Source organism: Uranotaenia lowii, chromosome 3 (genome assembly GCF_029784155.1).
Source record: "Uranotaenia lowii strain MFRU-FL chromosome 3, ASM2978415v1, whole genome shotgun sequence".
Lineage (NCBI taxonomy): Eukaryota > Metazoa > Arthropoda > Insecta > Diptera > Culicidae > Uranotaenia > Uranotaenia lowii.
In genome coordinates, this window is record NC_073693.1 from 273056319 (window position 1) to 273080755 (window position 24437).

The 24437-nt window shown below is 32.6% G+C and overlaps 1 protein-coding gene across 1 annotated transcript in view; it reads right to left on the reverse strand.

The window, feature by feature from the left end:
- The window catches only part of LOC129750883 (serine-rich adhesin for platelets), a 249638-nt gene that overhangs the window by 209203 nt on the left and 15998 nt on the right, over positions 1–24437 (reverse strand). The window contains exon 3 of the mRNA XM_055746027.1: positions 12116–13892. Within this exon, the coding sequence (XP_055602002.1) occupies positions 12116–13307 (1192 nt within the window). The 5' untranslated portion in view covers positions 13308–13892. The remainder of the gene's footprint in view (positions 1–12115; positions 13893–24437) is intronic.

Below are 24437 nucleotides of genomic sequence, written 5' to 3' on the forward strand. Positions count from 1 at the left end.
GCATTATAAGCTTAAAATCGACCATTTTTGCTCAGCTACCCCTTTGGCCAGGCGCGGGGGGGGGGGGGGGGGGGGGGGGGGGTGGTGATTTAGTAAATTTTCAAAAATATGGCCAAATTTTTTTGAGTGATTGGGAAACATAAAAACTTTGCCAGGAACAATGTTGATGATAAAGACGAATTAAATTCAGCAGTATGTAAATAATGTTAGAGACAATTTAAAAAAAAGTTTGTTAAAAGAATTCTGTAAATCTGTTTGTGGCTGACTTAGTCTTAGGCAAAACGCAGACAAATTTTTTTTTTCACTGGTATGAAGTGTTGGATTTGCTCTTATTTATCTAGTTGGGGACAAGGAATGACCATTTGTTTATTTTTATCATATTGGTATCCATGAGGAATTTAATTAATCGTACTTTATATATTTTCAGTCAAAAATAAATCATTTAGTATGATTTCAACTTACTCAAATGAGCATCTCTGGTTTTATGGTTGAAACTACGTCTTATTAATTTTGAAACTATTACAATATTCGGGTAAAAATGCCAGTTACACAAGTTCCAATTATTTTTAATCGAAATATTTTCTCTTTTGAGTTTCAATTTTAACCGTATGCTGTTTCATTACTCATCGAAACCCGTCAATGCATTTGTTCAAAAATTTTATATAATTTTCTCTTGAAGTTTCATTAAAATATTAATTTAAAGGCGTGAATAAAAAAAAACAATCTAAAACAATTAAACATTTAAAACACAAATAAGCAAGTATCAAGACAAATAAAATATAGATTGCAAATCATTTTATTTTTCATTTTGTTTTAAAGAGGTTTGCTGAATAGATTCGTCTCTTTAAATCTTATCGAATACTTACAGCGTTTCTTTTGCTGTGAGTTTTGAAAAACAAATCAGTAACAAAATTTGAAAATTGATCAGTTTTATTAACTCCACCAGTGAGGTTGATTACAAAGAGCGGCAAACTTTACAAAAATAATCTTGCTCAGTTTTGGAAAAAAAAACTAGATAACTTTTGAATGTTTCCAAATGCATTGCACTTGCGTATCGTTTTTCTTTTTCAGTACTTCGACTTTTCAAATGCTCGGAGTGTGGAAACAAAAATTGTGGTGGAGGTACCTCGTATCTAGTTAAAACGTTAAGCTTTGAGATATCATCAATAGTTGAGTAAGGTTTAGGATGAGCCTTTGAAACAGCACCTATATCTATTTCATAGACTAATGAGTCTGCAGCAGATGCTTGCATCCCCCTTATAATCTTCGGTGGCATGCATGTTCCTGAAAGCAGAGACTAACTGCAGCAGATCCGGATGTCTCTAAAGTTTGATCAATCAGATTTTCGGCTGCTTCATCTGGAAATAATATCAACTATAGAGTTTTTTTGAAAGTTCTTACGCACACTTGCCTGCGTATATGGATAAGAAAAGGAAAAATAACCTCCAAATTTTTAGTTAACAAACCGTTGATATCCGTTCAAGGACATGATCGTTTTTGAGGTTATTTTCCCACAGTTAAAAAGTGTTACTGGAAAGGTCAGAATTACGTCACGAATATTTCTAGCCGAAAATAGAACAATTATTGAAAATTTTCATCTGTGGACCCAATATTTTTTTTTTTTTGAGAAAACCATCAAGTATAGTAAAAATGCATAAATAAGAAATCACTTTATGATCAACTTGAAAATAAATGTTGGTTTCTTTTAGGCCTTTTCAAGAAATCATTCAGAATTAGTCACTATCAACCGACGTTTCTTGTACTGGCGCCTACAACAACTCTGGATATTGGTTAATAAAGAAAACTAATCTGCTGTCATGCTTGAGGAAATTACTTAAAGAGTGAGGTGCAAGCTTTATCCTTTTCGCACGCCCGAGGTCAACACGAAGTTATACATGCGCATACTGTTTATGTATATTCAATTCAAGCATATTTTTAAGCAGCTATTGAATTCTTATGTACGCGTAAAAATGGTAATGTCAATGTTTAGATATTTTGACACATGAAAAAGTTACATTTCATCTAAATTGAGTTAAAAAATGTGTGACCAATTTAATGATGATTTATTTTTCCGCCTGGGGGGGGGTGATCACCCCCATCACCCCCCCCCACCCCCCCCCCCCCCCCCGTAGATCCGCGCATGCCTTTGGCTCTAAGGGTCTCAATTGAGCTTTCTTAAATTTCCCTTATAGGTACGTCGTAAGAAGATGACGTCTTTTCTTGAAAAATTTAAAGCATCAGCTCAATCAAATATGTTGTCGAATATCCGTACATTAGAGCTTCTAAACTCCAAACACAGGTCGATAAAATTTACAGTAGAAAAAGAAGTTGAGGGAAAACTCCCTTTCCTTGATCTCCTAATCTCAAGGAAAGAGGACAACACCATCAAATTTGGAATTTATCGAAAACCAACCTCAACCGACCGATACATAACAGCAGATTCCAACCACTTCGGTGCCCAAAAACAAGCCGCCTTCCATTCCATGGCGCACCGCCTGTACAATATCCCCATGGAAAAGGAAGATTTTGAAGAAGAAAAAACATAAAATCCTTGAGGCAGGTTTTTTGAACGGTTTTGACAACGAATTTGTACTCAAAATTCTCCGAAAACATGCCCGAAAAAAAGTACCGAAGTGATGCTACCACTTTCAGGCCAGAGAAAGAAGAGCCCTACAGAGTTAGCCTGCCGTTCCACCCGAAACTAACTAATGGGATAACAAAAATCCTTTCTCAACACGGTCTGAAAACAGCATACAAGAGCGGCAACACACTTAAGGATCGGTTGGTCTCCTTGAAGGATAAGATCCCGCAGGATGAGAGATCCGGAATCTATGAAATTCCCTGTGAGAGTTGCCCAGCTGTTTACATTGGCCAAACTCGTCGCAAATTTAAAGTTCGACTTAAAGAACATCGGAATGCTGTAGACAACAACAGGGTCAATGAATCCAGCGTAGCCGCCCACGCAACGGAAATGGACCACTCCATAAACTGGGAAAAAGTGATCTATAGGAAATGCGTAAGAAAAGCCTCACATTTGAACGCTTGGGAGTCGATGTTTATTAGTACTTCCGAAAAACCGCTAATGAACGAAGATGACCCACCAATTATGTCGCCGCTTTTCACCTTCACCAAAAGGAAAATCTCATAAAGGAACCTTCTTTCGACGAATACTACGACACTCGTAGTATGATCCTGCTAGTAATTTCTTCGTGTGATCAGTCGGACATCGTCCTGTAGATGGGCAACATCGAGCCCGAAACCGGTCGACAAAAAAGGTAATTTTGAATCCTTTTTCCGTTTGTAAGAACGTCAAGTGTCGTGTCCTGTAATACGTCGTGTGTTAATTGTGTATCCGTACAACTTCACTCGAAATAAGCAGAAGAAATGTTCCCTCAGTTGTCAGTTTTGATTTTTTTTAATTGGAAGTTGTTTGGAACAATATATTTTTAATCTTATTTTAATATCTTGTTTTTTTTTATAAGGTCAGAGGGATTTTTATCACTTCATTCATTCATTCTTCTTGATAATACCGGTCGAAACAGAGTGTTTTAAAAATCTTAGCAAAAAAAATTATGATATTTCGATGAAAAATTTTCTTAACTCATTACTAATATCACACAAAAAAACACCCTATACTCTTTTGAATGACGCAGTCATTCTGTTGACTGATTAATTTTAACATAATAAGTAAAAAAGAGTGCTTTTAAAAATAGCCCGATTTTGTCACTGTCTCCAATTTGTCACTTTAAAATGCATCTTGGGGGTGACGAAATCGGGGATTCACTGTACTAGGAAAAAATTATTTGTGAAAGCGTTGAAATGTGTTTCTGAATCTTTTTAATATTTAATTTCAACTAGATCCTTGGCCTAGCATAAGGTCCAATGCTAAATTTGAATGATCAAACAACGGAAAAAGATGGCGCAATGAGCCTAAAATTAGTATAGAATTATGAAAAAAAAATTGGAAGGAACATAAAAACCCAGTTTTGCACTAATTTCAGAAGTCCATATCGGCTAATTTGTTTTGATTATAGCCATTCACAAAGCTTTCAATATGAAAAATAGTTTATCCCAAAGTCCTATTTCGATAAGGGCTCTGGTAAAAAAAAAAAGATTTTGAGTTTCAAAACTTAGGCTCTGAAGGGACAATTACAAATAATACATGAATGATCGTAAAACGACGCTTATATACCCGTTTTTTAAGCTTGATAACTGTTTAAAGATTACTCTAATCGAAATGCGTTCTTCAGATGAAATATTGTCATCATTAAAGCTTTCAAATACTCAAATGAAAAGAAATATCGGTTGATGAAGAGCAAAATTATTGGTGAAAAACTATTTTTTTTGTTCATGCCGAACAAAATCCACGCAATTCTATACAAACTTCAGGTTTATTGCGCGGCCCCTTACCGTAGTACATAGGTCGGCAACCTGCGGCTCGCGAGCCGCATGCGGCTCTTTGGATGTATAACTGCGGCTCTTTAGCTCAATGTGTAAAAATTTTGAAAATCTTGAAATTTTCTAGAGTATACGGACGCAACATAAGTTCCTTCAGTTCAGATAATATTCCCCAGGATTCAAAAAGAAACCAAAAAACTACTATTATAGAACAAATTGACAGTATCTTGTCAGTTTGCAACCAAGTTGAGATTTAGAAATCAGTTAACGTTTTTCATAAAAGTCTGATATAGCATTTGGAAGCCTGGAGAAATTTTTCTTCGCCAAATAAAGTCCTCACTGTTAAGATTATGAAATTGAGTTTGTTTTTCTTGAATTGAATATTTTAAAAATAAATTTGCTTTATCACCGTTCTGATCAACGAAAGTGTTAAAATTCCAGAAAACAAAAACAAAAAAAACCGTTCTGATCAAATACGAACATCAGATGATGATTTTAATAATGCTTTCAATACTGATAACAATTGTTTTGTGCATTGAAATTTCTTTCTTAAAACATTTTTTATTTCAATTTTTCAAATATTGAATTCCATCTCTCAATGTTCCTTTTTAAATCCATAAAAAAATCAAGTTCTTCGTTCTAATTTTGAACATGAGTTCAAGTGAAGTTTGTTGTTTAAGTTTGTTAAAAAAAAAATTGTAAACCGGGAGCTGTGTGCTGGTCTTATTTTAGAATTTCATGTATAATATGAATATTTTTTAGGTATTTATTCGAAGGAGAAACTTTATTTCGTAAAGAAGCATTTTCTTCCATAAACTTTAATATATCTTCTATTTGAGTTTAAAAAATCGGTTCGTTGAAAAATGAAATACAGCAAAGCAAAGACAAAGTTAGATGTCTGTTACTATGTAAGATTTATTATTGTTATGGAAGATCCGAGATAGTTATCAAAAATTTCATTGGACCTCAGCATATTTCTACATCATCGGTTGAATCTATTCTTGACAATTCCAAAAATCCAAAATACACTGAAATACATCCAATCTGCCAAGAATTAAAAGTATTTTAAAAATATTTTTTAGACTGTTGAAATATTTGAAATTGTTTAGTTTTGATTTATTGATAAAATTAGAATAATTTATTCACACAACGAACCTTATATAATTAAAATTGGTTAACATTTTCGGCCAGGGAACCGCCAACAAACTACGATAATGTTTAACATTACAAATTTGCAAGTGAAAACTGAGAATTCATTCAACAAATTAAAATACATATCTGTTTGAAAAAATCAAATAGATTAAATTCCAAATCACTAATTGTATAAAAATTTTAAATATGAGTTTGTGATTATAATTCATAGAAACTATGACAGAAGAATCAATCTGAAACCATGATATATTCGAGACTCAGAGGTTTAGACATTATTTTAAAGTTTTCATTAGTATGGAGAAGAAACAACTTGGAAGGGTTAAATTTTCGTTATCGAAAAATATAATTTTTGAAACCTTTTTTTTAATTAATTTTATCAGAAATCAAAATGATAACTAGAGAGCTGAATCGGAATGCTTGTAATGAAAAAAATTTAAATGAAATTTTATAACCACATTATATAGGCCACATCTCGCAACCGATTGTTAAATTTTGTCAAATTTTGACTAATTTTTTTTCAATCCGTAAAATGAGCATTTTTGAATAAAAATTTGTTGGTTTATTTATTCTAAGGCCCGGGAAAAAATTGTTCAAAATATGTTCAAAACCAAAAAAAATTTGGGGCCTATTTGTAGAATTTGAATAAAAAATAATAGTGACAAACCCTCGTATAGTTTTTTTTTCATATTAATTTACATCTTGTTGTATGCATTTTTATGATATAAAATTGTCAATGCTTCTTTTTAATATTTCATCAGAACACATCGAAAGTCTATTTTTTATCTGAGAATAGGTGTTGAATTTTACCAAATTTAAAATGATAAATTTTATCAGGTCACAATGGTTAAACGCCAAAATTTCTACGTTACTACGCTGTACCTGTTATTAAAATGTATTGATTCAGAAGAAAGAAAATCGCTTCCGTTTGCCAATAAAAAAACAAAAATCTGTGGCGTTGTGAAAAAGGATAATAAAACTGAGTTAACATCAGGAATCAATCTATCTTAGCGATCACCATTATTTGTAGTAAGGATAAAATGAATTGCGGCTCTTTGAAACTTTACATTCCCTTGATTTGCAATTTTTGGCTCTTCTGTCTCAAAAGGTTGCCGACCACTGCCGTAGTATAATCTGGCCCAAAATTTGCTTGAGATCCTGTGCTAGTACCTACATATTTTAATTTTAATAATTTTGTAATTCAGTAAAAGGTCTCTTTCGTGGGATTTCATGTGAACACGACACGGGGTTCGATTTGGATTTTCTAGGAACGTTCTTTGAGGTGCAGATTTCAATAAAGGACAGTTTTTTTAGAATAATTTTATAAGAAATTTATTTTACATTGGAGTGTTATGGATTTGTTTGAAAGTAAAAGTTTATCAATAAAATTTACAGTGTTTAAAGATTGTTTGAATCTCATATCCGTTATTTCAAGGATTCTTTTTTTAACATTATGCCAGCAAGTAAAGAAAGCAATTAGTGCGTTTTTTCATTCTAAAATAGAAGAACTTGATCTTTTTGCACGATTTTTATTCAAGTCACTGATAACTACCTGCATTATGATTCATAAATAATCTTTTAAAAATCGATGAGGATTTCATGTTTATGATAGTTTGTTTGTTCTCGAATCAAGTGTTCAACAAGCGCGGTTTATGTTTTTAGTTAGAGACATATGTTCCTTAATTTCGTTAAAAACTTGATAATTGAATTCATTTATTGAAGCGAATTGTTGTTTTAAACTTGTATTGAAGTAATACCATCTGCCCCTACTCGCATAACAGTCCCATATAAAAAAAAGCAAGCGAGAAAAAGAGCTTTTTCTGTTTTGAAATATATTTTTGAATTATGATCACAACTTTAAGCATAAATAAAAATCGTTTGTTGGAATACTTTCTAGGTTGTCATAATAAATCATAGGTCATAAAATTTCCAAGATTGAGCTTTTATTACGACCCGGAGCACCATTTTTATCTGTTATGGAACTATTATACGGGTATATACAAGACTTTTTCCAAATCTACTCGCATAATAGTCCCATGCCAAATATATTTTTATCTACCATTTAATTTTTTTTTCTTTGGATTTAATTATTTCTGAGTTTCCTAAAACAGTAATCAACTATAAAAACATACTTCTGGGAGAAAATCTTTAGTTCCATGCCTAAGATGGATCTTTTTTGTGTTTAATTCTATCTGGTAGTGTTTTTTCTTAGACAGTAATTCCTTCTATCTTTGTAGCCAGTCTTATATTTTGTCATCAACTAAATTAAATCTTCTTTAAAAATGACTTGGACTACCAATCTAAGGTTTTCTACCGAAAAAAAACCTTAAAAATTAACTTATTTCGTGATAGTTCACATATGGGACATTTATGTGGATATTTTTTATATGGGACAGTCTCGAGTTGAAATTTATTTTGAAATTTCTAGAACAAGCTATCTTTTTTTATTGTTTTATATTGAAGTCCAATGTTAAAAAGACGAACTGTCAGGTTAGATGGAAAATGACGAAAATGCATATGGGACTTTTATGCGAGTAGGGGCAGTATAATGGTGTAAAAGTAAGAAGTCATGAACGTTTCCGAAAAAAAAGTAAATCAATTTTCGTGTCTTCGCAACGCATCCTTCACCCAGGTGCAACTCACAACCTTCTGAACCGATTTTCATTCTGAAACATGCATTCAATTCCTCTCAAAAAATTTCGACAATATGTGACGTTTATAGGAATCATTAAATAAAAAACAGTTCAATTTTCGTGACGTCACAGAGCTTAAAAGTAGATACCTTTGTCACCGATTCTGGAGCGTGAACTTGCTGTGATTATTCTTCATTTAACATCATGCCCCAAAATGGTTTTCTAACAATCAATTTGAAATATTTTTTTAAAACAGCTAGATTTAAGACAAAGTTATGTTTCAAATAATGAATAATTGCTAAAACTAGTTATTTTTGTACTAAATTTTTCAAATTTCATACATACTCATACATTTCTTAACATACTCATTCCAATAAAATGGTCACTGAATATCGTTTGATGGAAAATAAAGCTTAAGAAATAACTTTTCCAATGCTGTGCAAAATAATATTGAATAACGAAAAATATAAATCGTTTATCTAGTAGAGGGGCGCGTGGAATGGATCAGATTATTGTTTTAGACGGTTACGGATTGGCTAGATCAAACTTTACTTACGAAAAATAGTTTTTTTCTTATTTCATTAAATAAATTTCAAACCAACATCATATTGACATATCATCTACACAACGTAATTCAATGTGAGAAAACAATGCAAAGAATGTAGTGTTTTTGAAATCATTTTTAATAGAACGAAACAGTATTCACATTTCACTGTGGTGACGACTCAAAATAAGTTTTTTTTTCTCTATTTGTTCCCATTAATGGGTATATTTTGATAATGAATTATAATCCTTTTAAGTTATTTGTGAGCTTTTTTTTTTGGAAAACTTTTGAACAATACAAAGATATTTAAACAAAAGGTTGAAAATCAATTAATAATATTTCGTTAGGTCGCGAGTAATTTGAAGTTCAAAACCTAGTTGATATGATTTTTCTATTTGCTTAATTTTACCGGTTTTAAAAATACAACAGTGTTGACACAATTTTAAAGAAATTTTAAACAACTAGATTATCTAGCACAAGTTTCAATCCTTTATTGGCCAGCAGATCGTGGCCTAGAGGATAGCATACTTGTCTTCTAAGCCAACGTTCATGAGATCGAATCCCGGTCGTGACATAACCTGGCACACATAGTATGATGAAGGTTGGCGGTTTTAGCATTAGTGAAATGCTAGCCGTGTATACCTTGGAATTGTACGCCTCAACAATGTAGCACATGCATGTGGATGGATCTTTTCAAGGGAACTTAGATTGCACTTGGAGATCCTACCTTGTTATGTGTGTGCTCGCAGTGCTACCGGTAAACAACTGCAACTTCAACCAATAGTGCAGGGGTGTCAAGTAGCATAGCAAAGTAAAAATAATAACGCGGGGTAAACCACAATAGATCAACTTAATGGTCGCAGTGGACTCTCTCCCCAACAGGAAAAAAAAATCCTTTATTGAATGGAACAAAATAAATTTATTTAAAATCAGGTTTTCTTTTGATGAAGGTTTGTTGCAATCACTTTATCATTGATGGATTTGGCTTAAAACTGATTAATGCTTATTATATCATCAGAACTAAATAGACAAAATCTTGCAAAAGATTCAAAATCAGGACCGCAGAATTTTCTTAAATCAGTCGTTAATGCTTAGGGTACAGAACATATATTCTCCTACAGTGAGCGAAATAAGAATAGCACCACTATGTGTTTTGCTTGTTAAAAAATGAATGATTGAAAATTACGAAAATGTTCTTCCACAGTTTGTTCTGAATTGCTTAACGGATAGATCAAGCATAAGTTTACTTTTTTTTGGACGTAACAATTGGCGTTGAGGACCAAAAATGTAAAAAAAGAGTGCGAAATAAGAATAGAACCACTTGAGTTTTTCTAACAAAAACAAGATTATTTTTAAAAATTTACTGTGTAAAAGTGAATAGTAATGCTTCTACGAGTTATTTGAATACATAACTGCATTTTAGGAGTTTTCCAGAATTCCAAAGGTTTTGAAAGGTTTAAAAATGGGGGTTTTAAGAGATGCTCCTCTAGCGTTAAGGAATTAGACATTTGAGCTGTAATTCTTTATCAAATTACTAACTTTCTTCATTAAAATGACGTGAAATGATGAAACAAACATTCGGGATTCATTTTTAATCAGAAAAAATAGGTTGGAAATCAAAAACTTTGATTTTGTTCAGTAAACCATACTTTTTCTCAGTTTCAAGTCGTAGATGGCAGCACTGTCTTGCAGTTGAAATCAAATTTAGTCTCAATATTGATTTTCCATGCTAATTCAGGCCCATATTCATCATTCTGAGGTATTTTCTCCTCACAGTTTTGTTGAAGATCACGCTGCAGAAAGCTTTTTCGGATTTGCAAAAGAATCATCAGCACGAGAATGTACAACCGTCAAAATTACTGCTTATCTCAAATTCCGATTCAATTGCAAATCATACCAAAAATACTGCTAGTCGTCTAGTCCATCAAACTCCATCGCAAAGTATAACTTTATTCTAATAATAGGTCCAAAAAATTAACTTTTAGTGACCTTGATGCAATTCTAATTTTTTTTGGATTTAGTGATCTTAGAAACTCCAAAGCGCTCACACGGTACATGTATTTATTTCTTGACCAAATCATCCAGCACTCCCCAATTAATCCCGGATATTCGAAAATGGGCATGAAATTGGTTAAATGGCAAGATAGTGCTGCCATCTATGACTTAAAACTAGAGAAATAGTGTTTGACTATTAAAAAAACATTAGTATTTTTAAATTCCAACCTGCTTTTTGGATCCAAACTCAGACTCAAATCTATGTTTCATCATTTTGCGTCATACTTATGAGTGTTTATGAAGAAATCAAGCAGTTTAATAATAGTTCATAGCTCAAATATCTAATTCCTTAACGCTAGAGGAGCATCTCTTAAAACCCCCATTTTTAAACCTTTCAAAACCTTTGGAATTCTGGAAAACTCCTAAAATGCAGTTATGAATTCAAATAACTCGTAGAAGCATTATTATTCACTTTTACACAGTAAATTTTTAAAAATAATCTTGTTTTTGTTAGAAAAACTCAAGTGGTTCTATTCTTATTTCGCACCCTTTTTTCACATTTTTGGTCCTCAACGCCAATTGTTACATCTAAAAAAAGTAAACTTATGCTTGATTTATTCGTTAAGCAATTCAGAACAAACTGTGGAAGAAAGTTTACGTAATTTTCAATCATTCATATTTTAACAAGTAAAACACATAGTGGTGCTATTCTTATTTCGCTCACTGTATGTTATCATTTACAAGATAGTTTTTCTGCTAGTTACTAAATAATTTACCGACAGAATAATTCAAAAAACTGTTAATTACTTTCTTTAACACAAAGCATGTTTAAATTTTGCATCACACCCAGTTTTTTATTTTTCATAGTTTTGTTTTTTTTTCTCAACAGCCATAAAATTGAAACAAATTTACTGGACAATAAATTGAAAACAGATTTGAGATCTCATTTCCAGACATTATAACTCTAATTTTATTTTCTAAGTAGTATAAATTTCCAAAAAAATTTCAACATTGCTTTATGCTCCGAATTCAGATCGCGAGAGCTGACCAAGATCTGAATATCTATACCAAATAACTAATCCGCAAAATTTTACATGAGTTTCAGGTTTATAAAAAAAATATAAAACAGTCAACTGTTGAACTGATTTTTGAAATAAGTTTATCTTTTAAGTTTAATTAACCTACGAATTTGATTAAAAAAAATTAAATGTGAAATGTATTATAAGAGCCTTGTGACTTGCCCACAGAAAAATTACATATTTTCGTAAAAACTGAGTACCTTATTTCTAAAGCTTATGACGGAGCCTGAAAATCTTACATTGAAAGTACAGTAAAGGGAAAATAATTTGGGAATCTCAAAAAGCTCATCATCAAAAATTATTAGATAGGTACTCACTGTAATCGCTCTGATCGTCGTAGGTTCCGTTGACGGTCCCATCGGCCAGCAGCTGCAGGTACCGATTCTTGATGTACAGCTGAATTTTCCGATTCGCACCGGTGATGTGCGACAGATTAGCCGATCGTTCGTTGCGTTCTAAATTGGACGAATCGTTGTTGTTGTTGCTACTGCCACCTACTGTGGTGTTTCGTAGCTGCTGCTGTTGGTGATGACTGTTGTGGCTGCTGCTTAGCTGGTGTTGTAGGTGTTTCTGTTGTTGGTGCAGCAATCGTCCTCGACCCCTCCCAGCCCATAGGGTTCCTTCTCCGGTCATCGGAAGGTGGTGTTGATGCCGGTGGTGATGTTGGGGCAAATCGTGATGGGGAGCTGATCTGACTCTCCTCCGATGAGGGCTGGGATGGGGGTCATCGCTGGACGACGGCAACGTTGAGGATGAAGACGACGGAGAAGGTGTCGCCTGAAGGGGATTGAAGAATACTGATTGATTGACGACATTTCGGTTGACATCGCGGTCATTGACCCGGTTTGTTGGGTCCACGATGGAAGCTGCCGATGGTTTCTCTGAATGAGCGATGATAGAGGAAGTCTGTGGTGAAGAAGCAGCAGCCACTCTTTGGGAGAGAATGCTGAAAATGGTTGGACTATTTGTTATCATCGGTTGTTGTTGATAACGTGTAAGCCGGGCAGCAGAATTATCTAACAACGGCTGAGCTGCCGGCCGGTCAACGGCGACAACTTGCATGGTTGATTTATTTTTATCGATTGGTTCTTCCGCCGAATGAGGCAATGCGTTGACAGCGTCGCCACTATTTTCAGGCCGGTTTAATTTTAGCGCTCGGTTTCGATCATCGTTCGCCGCATTTTTAACTGAGTGTTTTCCACTTTCTCCGTAGCCTTCACCATCACTCGGAGCTCTACCCCCAACTAGAATGTTCATGAAACGGTTGAGGTCGCTCATTTTGCGACTTTTATTGCTGGCAGATGATGATGATGGTTGCACCGGATTAGCAGACACCACAATGGCTGCCAATTCGGATGATCGATCGACGACCACTGGCGGCGGAATATTCGGCAGCACTGCCGGCAGAGGTTTGGGCATCGTAGCACAACACGGAGGCCACAAGAAGATCACTAGCAGGAGGGCTCCCAGCAGGGCCAGGGCCCTCCGTCGAAGTCTACCGCTGAGCATGGACAGCTCTCGGCGGCTGCCCACCCACGGAACGTAACTCCACTTTTCAAACTGACTATTCCCACTATTATGAACACCCGAAAACAACCCCAAAACACTTCCACGGATGAAAACCGTGGGAAAAAAATCACTTCTACTAGTATCAACTGACTTTCCCAATTCACTTTAACTTATTTTCCTAGCGCAGCTCAGGTTATCATGACTGGATGATCCAGATGGATTTGGTTTTCACGCTTGCGGTACAGGGATAGGAACGTTCCACGTCTTTGGCCGCCCATGGCTTAATCTTCCTGCAGGATTCGGGGCCGTTTTGCGAAGCTTTCCGATGGCACTTGAATAATCGGAGAAAATTGTCGGCCTCCCACACTTGAACTTTTGAATCGTTTTACTTTTGATTCTCTCAGGATCCGTCGTCGAGGTCGGTATGAATTCTCTGTTGGTGAATTTTCTTCGCGTACATATTTAGCTTGCCAATGGCGGAGAGGATTAGATGGTGATTGCCCCGGTTTTGAAAAAAAAAATCACTTGTGAGAACTTGGATGACTACAAGCTAGTTGAACTTGTTGCATTTATAACGATGACATTCTGGAAAGCAAAGAAAGTAAAAAAAAATATTAAATTTGTAGAAAACCAAAAATTATCATGTTAGTACAGAAAAATTGCAGCAATATGCATAAATGTCAAATTTTCTCGTTTGAAGGAATGACTGAAGAACGAACATATGGAATCAATTTTGGCTGAAGATAATAAATATTCGTTTTTCAATTTGTGTATGCAGATTTATAATGTTCATAATAATAATTGAGATAATAAGTTTTCAACGACCATTTAACTTTTGTAGGTTATTCCGATCTTTTTTGAAGTTAAGGTATTTCGAAAAATTTAAAAGTTAAATTTCGCTTTTGATATACATTATACATGGTCTACCTACCAATTTTTTGAAAATTCCGAATATTTCAACTTGAATGTTAATCTTATAATTTTTAAGGGCCTTTAGGAAGAAGGCTCTCGAAGTCATAAATTTTCAAGTAATGTGTAAAAAAAATATTAACTTTTTTTTTTTAAATGAAATTGTAAAATATATGCGGATTATAAGGAAGTTCCAAGAATAATTTTGATTTCTTCAAAATTCAAAACAGTCGAGAAACGTCATCCAACGTTCCAGCTTTGATTATACCTTCTATAAGTAGCTGATATATATCGATCTTACTGTTTAAACGTTATTTATATGTTTTAAATCAACATATCTGTCTTGCCGTGATATCCTCGAAAAGTATTGATATGTGAGGAATGATTTTATGAATTTCATTTGCACTACCTATTTTCCCGTCTACCCACAAGTAATTAAAACTGTTTTGCAGATTCAAAAAAAATTATATAGTTTAACCGACTAATTTCAAAAGAAGGCTTTAAAGATGCCGTAAACTTCGGGTGATGCAAGATTGACAATGTCACAAATGAATTCTCATTACGAAACTAGTCGATAAACAATTAACTATTTAATGAATCTTTGATCGCAAATTAAATTCATTCGTGCAGAAATATTTTTCCTACACTATAGAGCAATTTTTTTTATTGAAAATTTCGAACCATTATTGATAATTTGTATTTTTAAGTGAGCCATCAAAAATCAAACAGCCTTTTTAGACAAACTAGTCGCTATGCTCAGTGGATATACTTTACTCCTTATAAATTGACAGAAAACTTTACTGATAAATAAAAATTAGACAAGTGACCGAATGACTCTAAAGAATGTTTTCGCTAACATTTAAAATTTAGTAGATGCATGTTGAAGTGGTCTTCAGTTGGAAGCAAGCGCATCAAAAAAGAAGATAGGTTTAAATCGTCATTATTTATCCTGACAATGAAATTTTTTCATAAGTTACGTATCAAACTTAGCTTAGCTTAGCTTAGTTGACTACTCATATCCACCTTAAATCATTAAACTTGAAGTGCTTAGATATGATAATTCATTTTAAAATTCAGATTACATATTTCATTAAACTTTGTTCAACTTACGCACTTTAAACTCCATGATCACTGGCGTGGCTAAGCAGAACAAGTTCCACGTCGCCAATGGTTGCTACTCCGTGATTAATCGAGGCCATCAGCATTGTGTAAGGACCAAAAGAATGGTGCTCGGGACTAGCAGTTCATTCACAATGCACAAAACTCATGCTCTCCCTTTGAAAATGATCAATAACGGCGCCGGCCACGTCCTAGTAGTCAATTAGGAATGAAGGAAGGATTGTTAGTAGGATACTTCGTAGGATCAATTAACAACCTTTTGTCTCTTTATATTCCAAAGATAAATTTTGAAAAAAATCATAAACAATGGTAAGTCAATATCGCCAACTATAGAAACCGTCTATACGTCTGCGAATCTATATTCAAATATCCATGGAAAGGGTTTTGTAAGTAGGGAAAAGGTTATAGATCAGGATCCGTTTTGGTTAATGGTGCGATCGAGTTTTCATACACCTCCTGTGCTCCTAGATTTTTCCTAAGGAAACTCCTATTTCTAACTTTGAGATAGTGATAAAAAGTTTTATAAAAAAGTAAAAAAAATGTATAAATTTTCTTTAAACTAACTTGTTATCCTCATTCTTGTTCCTGATACACTCATGTGTTTTCAAATACGATCCTCTAGATTGAGGAAACATCATTCAAACTTCGAAGAATATTTATAAGAGTATGCTTAAATTATTAAAGTTTTGTTAATGGATAAAGTAATTCCCCTTTTTGTTCCTTTTAATTTTTAATTTGTTATGTAAGTTGTGATAACTGAAGAAGATCGTTTTTGGAAACTCATCAGTGCAAATCAACTCTTTGCCTCAGTTTGATTTCGCAATTGCACGGAGAAAACAAATCTACCAAAAAAGTTATTTATTCATAGTACAAAAAAAACCAAAAACATTTGAAAAAAACACAAAAAAAGTAAAAACTAAATCACAAATTTGATCAAAATATTAAAAAAATGACAATATGTCGACAACTACAAAAATGATCAACAGTGCAAAAAATGTACAAATGGGGAAAAATTTCTTATTTCTAATAGGTTCAGAAATTAATAAAAAAATTGAAAAAGAAATCATGAAAGACATAAATCACAAAACAATAGTAGCTAAGCTGTTAGAATAAGGTCCTTTGATATTTATCACTGAAGTTCCTTATCGAAGTCATTTAAGTCCCTAACCATTCCACAAGTCAAATGGGTTTTTTTTGCCACTACTCCCATTCAAACCGATAGTAGGCAACTCTAGTACACACAAAATCAAGGAAAAAAGCCATATTTCCATATAATGATTACAACGCAAGAACATTATTGTTGGAATTCACAATTCAACAATGAGAAAAATAAAAAAGTTTCGAAATGTAAAACCTCCCACCCACAGCAAATTTTATTATTCTATTTTAGAAAGATTTTCTTTGATTACATTCCGATAAAATTCATTGAAGAAATCTTATAGATGTCATAATTTTTCATGGCAAATAAATTTGTGTGAGATTTGTGTAAGATGTAATATAAAAAAGCAAATTGTATTATGCATGCAAGTAAAAATAAATTCAATAATTTAGTAAAATCAAAGATATTATTATAGTCTGCAGGTCTTTTCCAGATTTGCAGTCTTTAAATTAATAAGCTTTCTGAGAGGCGTGACTGGTAGCTTTTCTAGTACATAAACTTGTATGCAAGCTTCAATTAAATTTTGTTCATGAAATGTTTCACAGCAAATATTCAATGCCTTGCTTGAGTTACCGCCACTTAAAATCTAGTTTTAGTTAAATTATAAATTTATGTAAAATATATCTAGGATATATCTACAGACTTCAATCATAATTGGAGGGATGAAATTTAGCATGATCACCACTTATCTTTCGATCCGGATATTTATGTAAAAAGCTCTTGGAAGATAGTTATTCTCAACGGCAGCTGGAGACTTGAAGTTGGGTCAGGTTGGTCCTCGGGCGTAGGGGAAAGGCGGGCTATATGCGCATATTAAGGAAAGCACTAATTTTCTCCCATATTTTAATAGATAGGAGTCTGAAAACTATATACACATGAGTAGACATCTGTTTTATATACGTTAGAGCAATGTTTTTTGGTAAAATCTCTCACAGTTTTTGTGAAAATAACTTTATAATAAAGGAAGTCAAAATAGCCAATTTCCGAAACTGGCGGGCTAAATGCGCATATTTATGTTTTTAGCTTTATTTCATTAACACCTTAAATATTTTGATATTAATTAATTGAAAATGGTAGAAACGAATGTTGAGCATACGTCAAGGCTGAAATCTTGGTGAAATTTTTTTTACATCACTAATTCTTTTGCATGATGCAAAATTAGTTATGTCATATGGCCATATTTCATGGTAATATTTTGTTCATATCGTATGTTTATCGGATCAGTATGAAGTTCTTATTTTTCGCTGTAAGATCGTGATTTGAGCGTAGATTTAATGTTTATATGAGATAAAGTATAAAATTTATAACATTAATCTATTTTTCTTGATATAGGCATTTAACCTGCCTTGATATGGGCATTCAGAACCTGTCTCTCATTCAAATATGTTATCATTTACAACTTTGCCAAAAGCTTCAATTTGTTGAATTTCAGATTTCAAGATGAATAAGAAAGAAAAACCACCGACATTTTTGTTAACAGAATCTGTACGCACGATAATTAAAGTTCAATATATTTTAACAAAACTGACAAAAATCTTGTTTGAATTTCTAATTTTTTTCGATTGTATAAAAAAATTTAAATTTTTTCATGCCATGTGTTAAAAGTGTATTACCCTCAAACTGCACTGATTGGATATGATGAATCTCCAGCCATATCGTCAATCGCCTGTATGCGCATATTACCCAATATGCGCATATAGGAACACTTTCCCCGATCTCCAGTCTTCTTCACTTTGGTATTTAAATTTCATAATGCTATTTTGAATCACTTCACTGAAATCTCACTTTCTTATCTACAAAATCTAATGAGGTTCAAGCGGACCTAAAATAATCACTTTAAAACCTGTTCAACGTCTAAATTATATGAAAACTATAACAGCGCGAAAATTAAGAAACGCGAAAAAAAACTATTCTAGAAAAACCAAGCGGAAAAAACGCGACGTCAGAAAAATCCCGTCCGTTCCCGAGCACGGCTTGCTGCGACTCCCTTTTCATAAGTTACGTATCAAACTACAGACAAAATCCGATGGCAGAAAGACTATGACAAAATACTTTCATTTGCTAACCGACTCAGTTGGCACACTGGGTAAAATGTCGGCTGGCAAGCCGAGATGAGATGATGCAGTGAGTTCGATTCCCACTAATTTTTTTGATAGTTTATCCAATAAGATGAAATTCCCATAAAAGTTTTTTTTGTTTTGCTTGAATGTACCCCCGTGAGGGTCCAATAATGCCAAGATAAATATTCTTTCTTAACTCAAAATTTCAAATTTTTAAGCAAATTTTGATGAACGAACAAAATGACAATTTCGATTCCAAAACCGGGAAAAATACTCAAGCATTTCAAAATCAATTTCAAATTCCAATATGAGATAATATTCCGAGTCAGAATTCAACAAATAAAAAAAATCAGCGAAAACCTCAAAATATTATCCCAGGTCAACAATTCTACTACAGTTTTTCAAAAATTTCAGTCCCAAATATTAAATTTTTATATGATTAGTATTAGCTTATCAGATTGCCCCAATTTTGCCCAATTTGTTGCCCTTTATTTGCAAGAGCAATCAAAAATTTAAATTGAGTCGTTCGAATTATGTATTAATTAATTATGTGAAATATGACTGAGGTGTTTCTATAACAAATAACAATTTTTTAAGTATTTTTCATCATAATTTCAATTGAATAATTTTACTATTGGTGGATAGTAAGGAAAAAACCGAATTTGCTTGCCCCGGTTACTGACCGAAAAATATCTGAAAATCTTAGGTAAGAACTATTTCAGATTCTGTGGTTTCAGAGCTGCTTATTAACATGAGACTCGATGTCTGTAATCAGATTTCGGTTTCTATATTCTTGAATTTCCAATTTTCATCATTGACACAAAATCCTGATTCGAATCTTGGTTTTGCATTTCAATCTTAAACTAGTTGCATTTTCCACATTTGAAACTCATCAGTTCGGAAATGAAATTTTCATTTTAAACTATTTTACAGAATCGAAATTAAAGAAAATTTCATAATGGTTATCCCGAATTGGAGCAGTGCCACAATTCGCTTTTTTTTTATTCAAATAAACAAGTTGAATTTCGAATAAATAACTGAAGAAATAATTGAGGTTGAAATCTAGAAATTCAGAATTCAAATAAGAGATTTCCGGATAAGGGTTCTGATAAAATTTTCGCTTTTTCGGTTAATAAATTTGATTAAAAGGTTGAATTAAAATCTGGAACTTGGAATCTAAATCGTTTCCAATTTCGGAATGCAGATTTGAGCTTAGGTTCAAGAGGCAGGATTAAGACTCGAAATAGAAAAATTCAACATTCAAATTCAGAATCATCTCGAAGTTAAGTTTAATTTTCAAAATAATAACTTCGATGTGAGAAATTTATTAAGATTTCAAATAGCAGGAGTTCGTAGTTCCAGAGCTTTGATTCAGGATTCAAAATTAAAATTAATATTCAATTAGAGTCAGTTTTAAACCACAAACCAAAAGAAATACCAAATATATAATAAAGTTTGGATTCATTTTGAGGATTTAGTTCTTTGAAAAATAAAGATTTCATTTTTAAAAAATATTTAAAGAAACTATCCTTAAATAAATAACTTTTAGTTGAATTTTTTTTGATGAAAAATTTTATGCTTTACTTAGCTGAAAATATATTCTTTTGTTTGGAGACCTTTTTTCTATGATATATTTGCTCAAACAATGCGAGAATTAAAAACAAATTCCAGTGGGTTATTTCTTATTACTTTTTACTTTTCCGTTCTTTAATATTAAAAGTCTGAATCATCATTATTTTATATTAAAAGTATTATGATTCGTACATGAGGAATTCTTAAGTTACAAACTAGAAAACTCACTTTGATAAATGGATAACATTTTTGAGTTTTCTCTAAAATGTGGTCAATTCAGTTTATTTGATATGAATAAAGAACAAAATTTTATGAGAAAGCTTTCGATTTGATAAAAAAAAAACTTATTCTATGCTCAAAACAATAAACTAAATTTTCCTAACTCTCGAGCAAATCAAAGATTTTAACCCTTTTGATTAGTATTTGGTTTTTGATAAAGCTTAAATAATAATATTATTGTTTGTTTATCCGCAAATACTTTTCGTAACAATGAAATCCTGAAATAAAATCCTGTGGAAGTTTTATTTTCTCCTATAAGGCCGGAACAAATTTCAAATCCTTCTTTTGTCATTCGAAGTTTAAACATCGCGAAGGGGAGCAATAAAAAATAATGCGAAAAACAAATAAATCGGAATAAATTGCACGGAAGCTTGTATGCAAGAAAATTGCATACTATATTGTTTCACACAACCTATAAATCAAGCAATTTTTTATCGAATATCTCGATCAAATCAAGAAAACAAAAAGGGGGAATAACTTTCATCTTCTTAAATTTGTTTTTTGATCTTGTTATCTTTCAGGTATTGGGATTTTCTATCGAAATTTACATAAATTACTTCGAACTTTATGTATTTTCCCCTTCGGGTTTTTAGAAATTTCGAAGAGGGGGGGGGGTGGGGGGGGGGGGTAGTGACAAAAGAAGAAATTGGTATTTGTTCCAGCCTAATTAAACTGACTGACTTTGGTTACAAATTTGAAATTTCGAAATTGAAATGACAATCAATGCTTTAAGTCGTCAATCTCTTGCAATTTGAATTCATCAACGAACTGTGAACCTGAATATGAATTTAGGTTCAGAATTCAGATACAGGATTAATATTCAAAATTCAAATTAATCTCATAGATGAGTTATTATTATCGAGATTACTTCTTATGATATTTTAATTTTGGATATTTTTCCAAGTTTCAATACAATTTCTTAAATGTAAAAAAAACGATTTCTGAATTTAGATTACAGATATGAAACAAGAATTGATATTTGTTAAAGAGCCCTCAATCATTAATCTAGTGATATTTGATGCTTTGGGTTTCAATCTGAGTTATTATTCAACTATTTTTTATTTTTAATCTAAAGAAAAATATAAATTTCGAATGTTGAATCTTATTTTGAGTTTTCAATTCTTGATTGCTATTTTAAAGTTTTGAATTTTGCAAAAGAATTTAGTCTAGGAACTTTGGAACTGAACATGAAACAAAAACTCAGGATGATTTCTAAGGCTATGATCATTTAGAATTCGGCACTTTATTTCGGTGATTACTCCATTCCTAGGGTTCGTATTTTCAAAATTTTGGCACTGTGGTGTTGGTAATAAAAACGACTACATTACCTTTTTCCAGATGTCTAAGTTTTCTTGCTTTTGAGAAATAAACAAAATAAACGATGAAAAAGGACATGATGTAAATATTTTTGCACAATCTTCTAAAAAATCTTTCATTTTCGACCTGCAAACTCATTGATTGTTGATTTTTTTGATGTTTTTTTCCCAAATAGATTTAAAGTATGAGGAGACTAGAGTGTCCATTTCCCGGCCATTTTAGTGTTCTCGGCATTCGGAAAATCTGACGATCTTTTTCCCGGGAATTTATGGGATCCCGGGAAAATAGAAAATGAAGATTTTGACACTCTACTGCATACGAAATGATGAGTGTTGCATAATAGGGAATTCAGATTCTTTTTGTAGCGTTTATTTATTGGAATTGTTTGGTTTTATAGATTCTTTGTCGTTTTATATTTTTACACTAAGTTTTCGGACCAAAACCGGTTTGATCGATTTCAATGTATTAATTAGTTTTTTTTTTTAAATAAAAATGAACTCTAAGCCATCAATTAAGAACTATTATTCTTCTTGCTTAATCTGATTCATTTTTTCAATTTAAATCGTGTAACTGTTTAGTAGTTTAGCACTTTTTATTGGCGTCGGGAATTCCCGGGATTCTTAAGCGTTTCTCGGGATCCGGAAATTTCTAAAATTTTATTATTCCCGGGAAATCTCGGGTAGGGCACTTTTAAAGAGACTCACTAGAATGCTCTCGTTTTTCGATCAAACGTAGAGTGTTTAGAATACACGCGTTTGCAACTGTCCGTATTCTTAATTATTATAGCCTTAGTATTGGTTTTGTTTTTATAATCGGAAAATTATTATTTTAATGCGTATGAATTTAAAAAAAAACAAAACCAAATGTGAACAAAAATTTTAAAACACCTTTTCAATTCTATTTTCTAATGATGATATGAACTGAAAATTAAGAATCCTAAACTAGATACATAACAGAAATACAATTTAATTTTTGATAAAATGAAATCTTTAGTAGAATTCTGAACCTGGGATTTGTTTTTGAGGTTTTGGCACTAGTTCTGAGTTAAAAATTTAAAAATTTGAGTGTAGAATAGAACACTTAGGGTGAGTGCTCCTACTTTGGACCTAGAGCCTACTTTAGTCCTAAAATGCCGGAAATTGTAAATAACTTATTTTGCAAGCATAGTATAAAGATACTACAATGCACACAATGAACTCTCATTCTTCCCGAATCCTACCATACCACTTTTTGCCATAAAAAGTCTTTCTAATAAAATTTTCAACGTTTTTAAAAATGTACCTCCTCATCAGTGGTAAATCGAACAGCTCAATTAGTAGGGCGCGTTTTGAGAAACTAGAGTGAATAAGGAAAAATCACGGTTTTTTACTGTCCAAGCCAAATTTTAAAGGGAAATTACTCTCACTGTGAAAAATATGAACCAAACAACCTATTTTTCCTAAAATAAATTAAAATCAATGGAAAACCCGGAAAATTTGTAATGGGTCCAAATTTAGGAGACTTTTGACTTTATTGTTCCATTTTTAGACCTAACACCACCAAAACTTTGTTTCAATACCAACAATTAAAAAAAAATTGCGAATTTCCAATTGGTGCATAATTCAGAACCAATAATTATTAAACATTTCTAAAATTTTTTTGTCAGCTTTGCACAAATAAGCTACAATTTTGTAAACAAAAAAAAAAAGATTCCACTATTGTTCTGCTGAGCCGATAAGGAGTAAAAGTGTTAGAAATATTCATAACAGAAATTTAAGTGTATTAATCGTTAAAAATCTGTAATACTTTTTATGATAATATTTGATTAAAGATTACATTTTTAATGAATATGTATATTTATTTTCGAAAAATAATACTTTTTATAGGAATTATAGATCGAGGTCCAATGAAAGGAACCAGTTCAGTACCAAAATAGGAACAGTAGGTTCAAAGATGGAAATTTTGATCATCTATTACTTTCCAAATCTTTCCATAACGGCGAATCCTATGCCGAAAATTTTCATTGATACTTGCAGATTAGATCATTAACTATAAATAAATTTCCTAGAAAGTATTAACTTCACGCCCATTCATGAGAAAAGCATGCTTTTTCACCACCGCTTAAAGGGTCCAAAGTAGGGCAACTAACCCTAGCTTGCTTTTCTGGAAACTCATGGAGGTGAGTTGAACCTCCTAATTTTTTTTTAATAGTGGAATTGATGTTTTTTTTTTCAAAAGTTGTATCCCTAAAGCAAAATTTTAAGACCAAATCTGAACCCAGGATTAAACGGAGGATGAACGGATTTATTCATTTTTTCGTTCATCTATATAAAAATTAATGTTTTTCTGTATGTCTGTCTGTTCCCTATAGACTCGAAAACTGCTGAACCGATCAATGTGAAATTTGTTATGTAAGAGTTTTTGGGATCGGAAATGGTTTCTAAGATACTTTTCAACCGCTCCGAGTTAAAGGAAGAGGGGCTCCCATACAAAATAAATAATAATATAGCACAATTCGAGCAATTTCCGGAAATTACTGCACTGATCAACGTGAAATCTAGTGTGTAGCTCTTTTCAAGACCGGAGATGGTGTCTATAATACTTTCATACCCCTCCGAATCTAATAAAGGGGGGCTCCCATACAAAATTAACAAAAATTTAACACAATACGAACAATTTACGGAATCTACTGAACTGATCATCGTGTAATTTGGTGTGTAGCTGTTTTAAAGACCG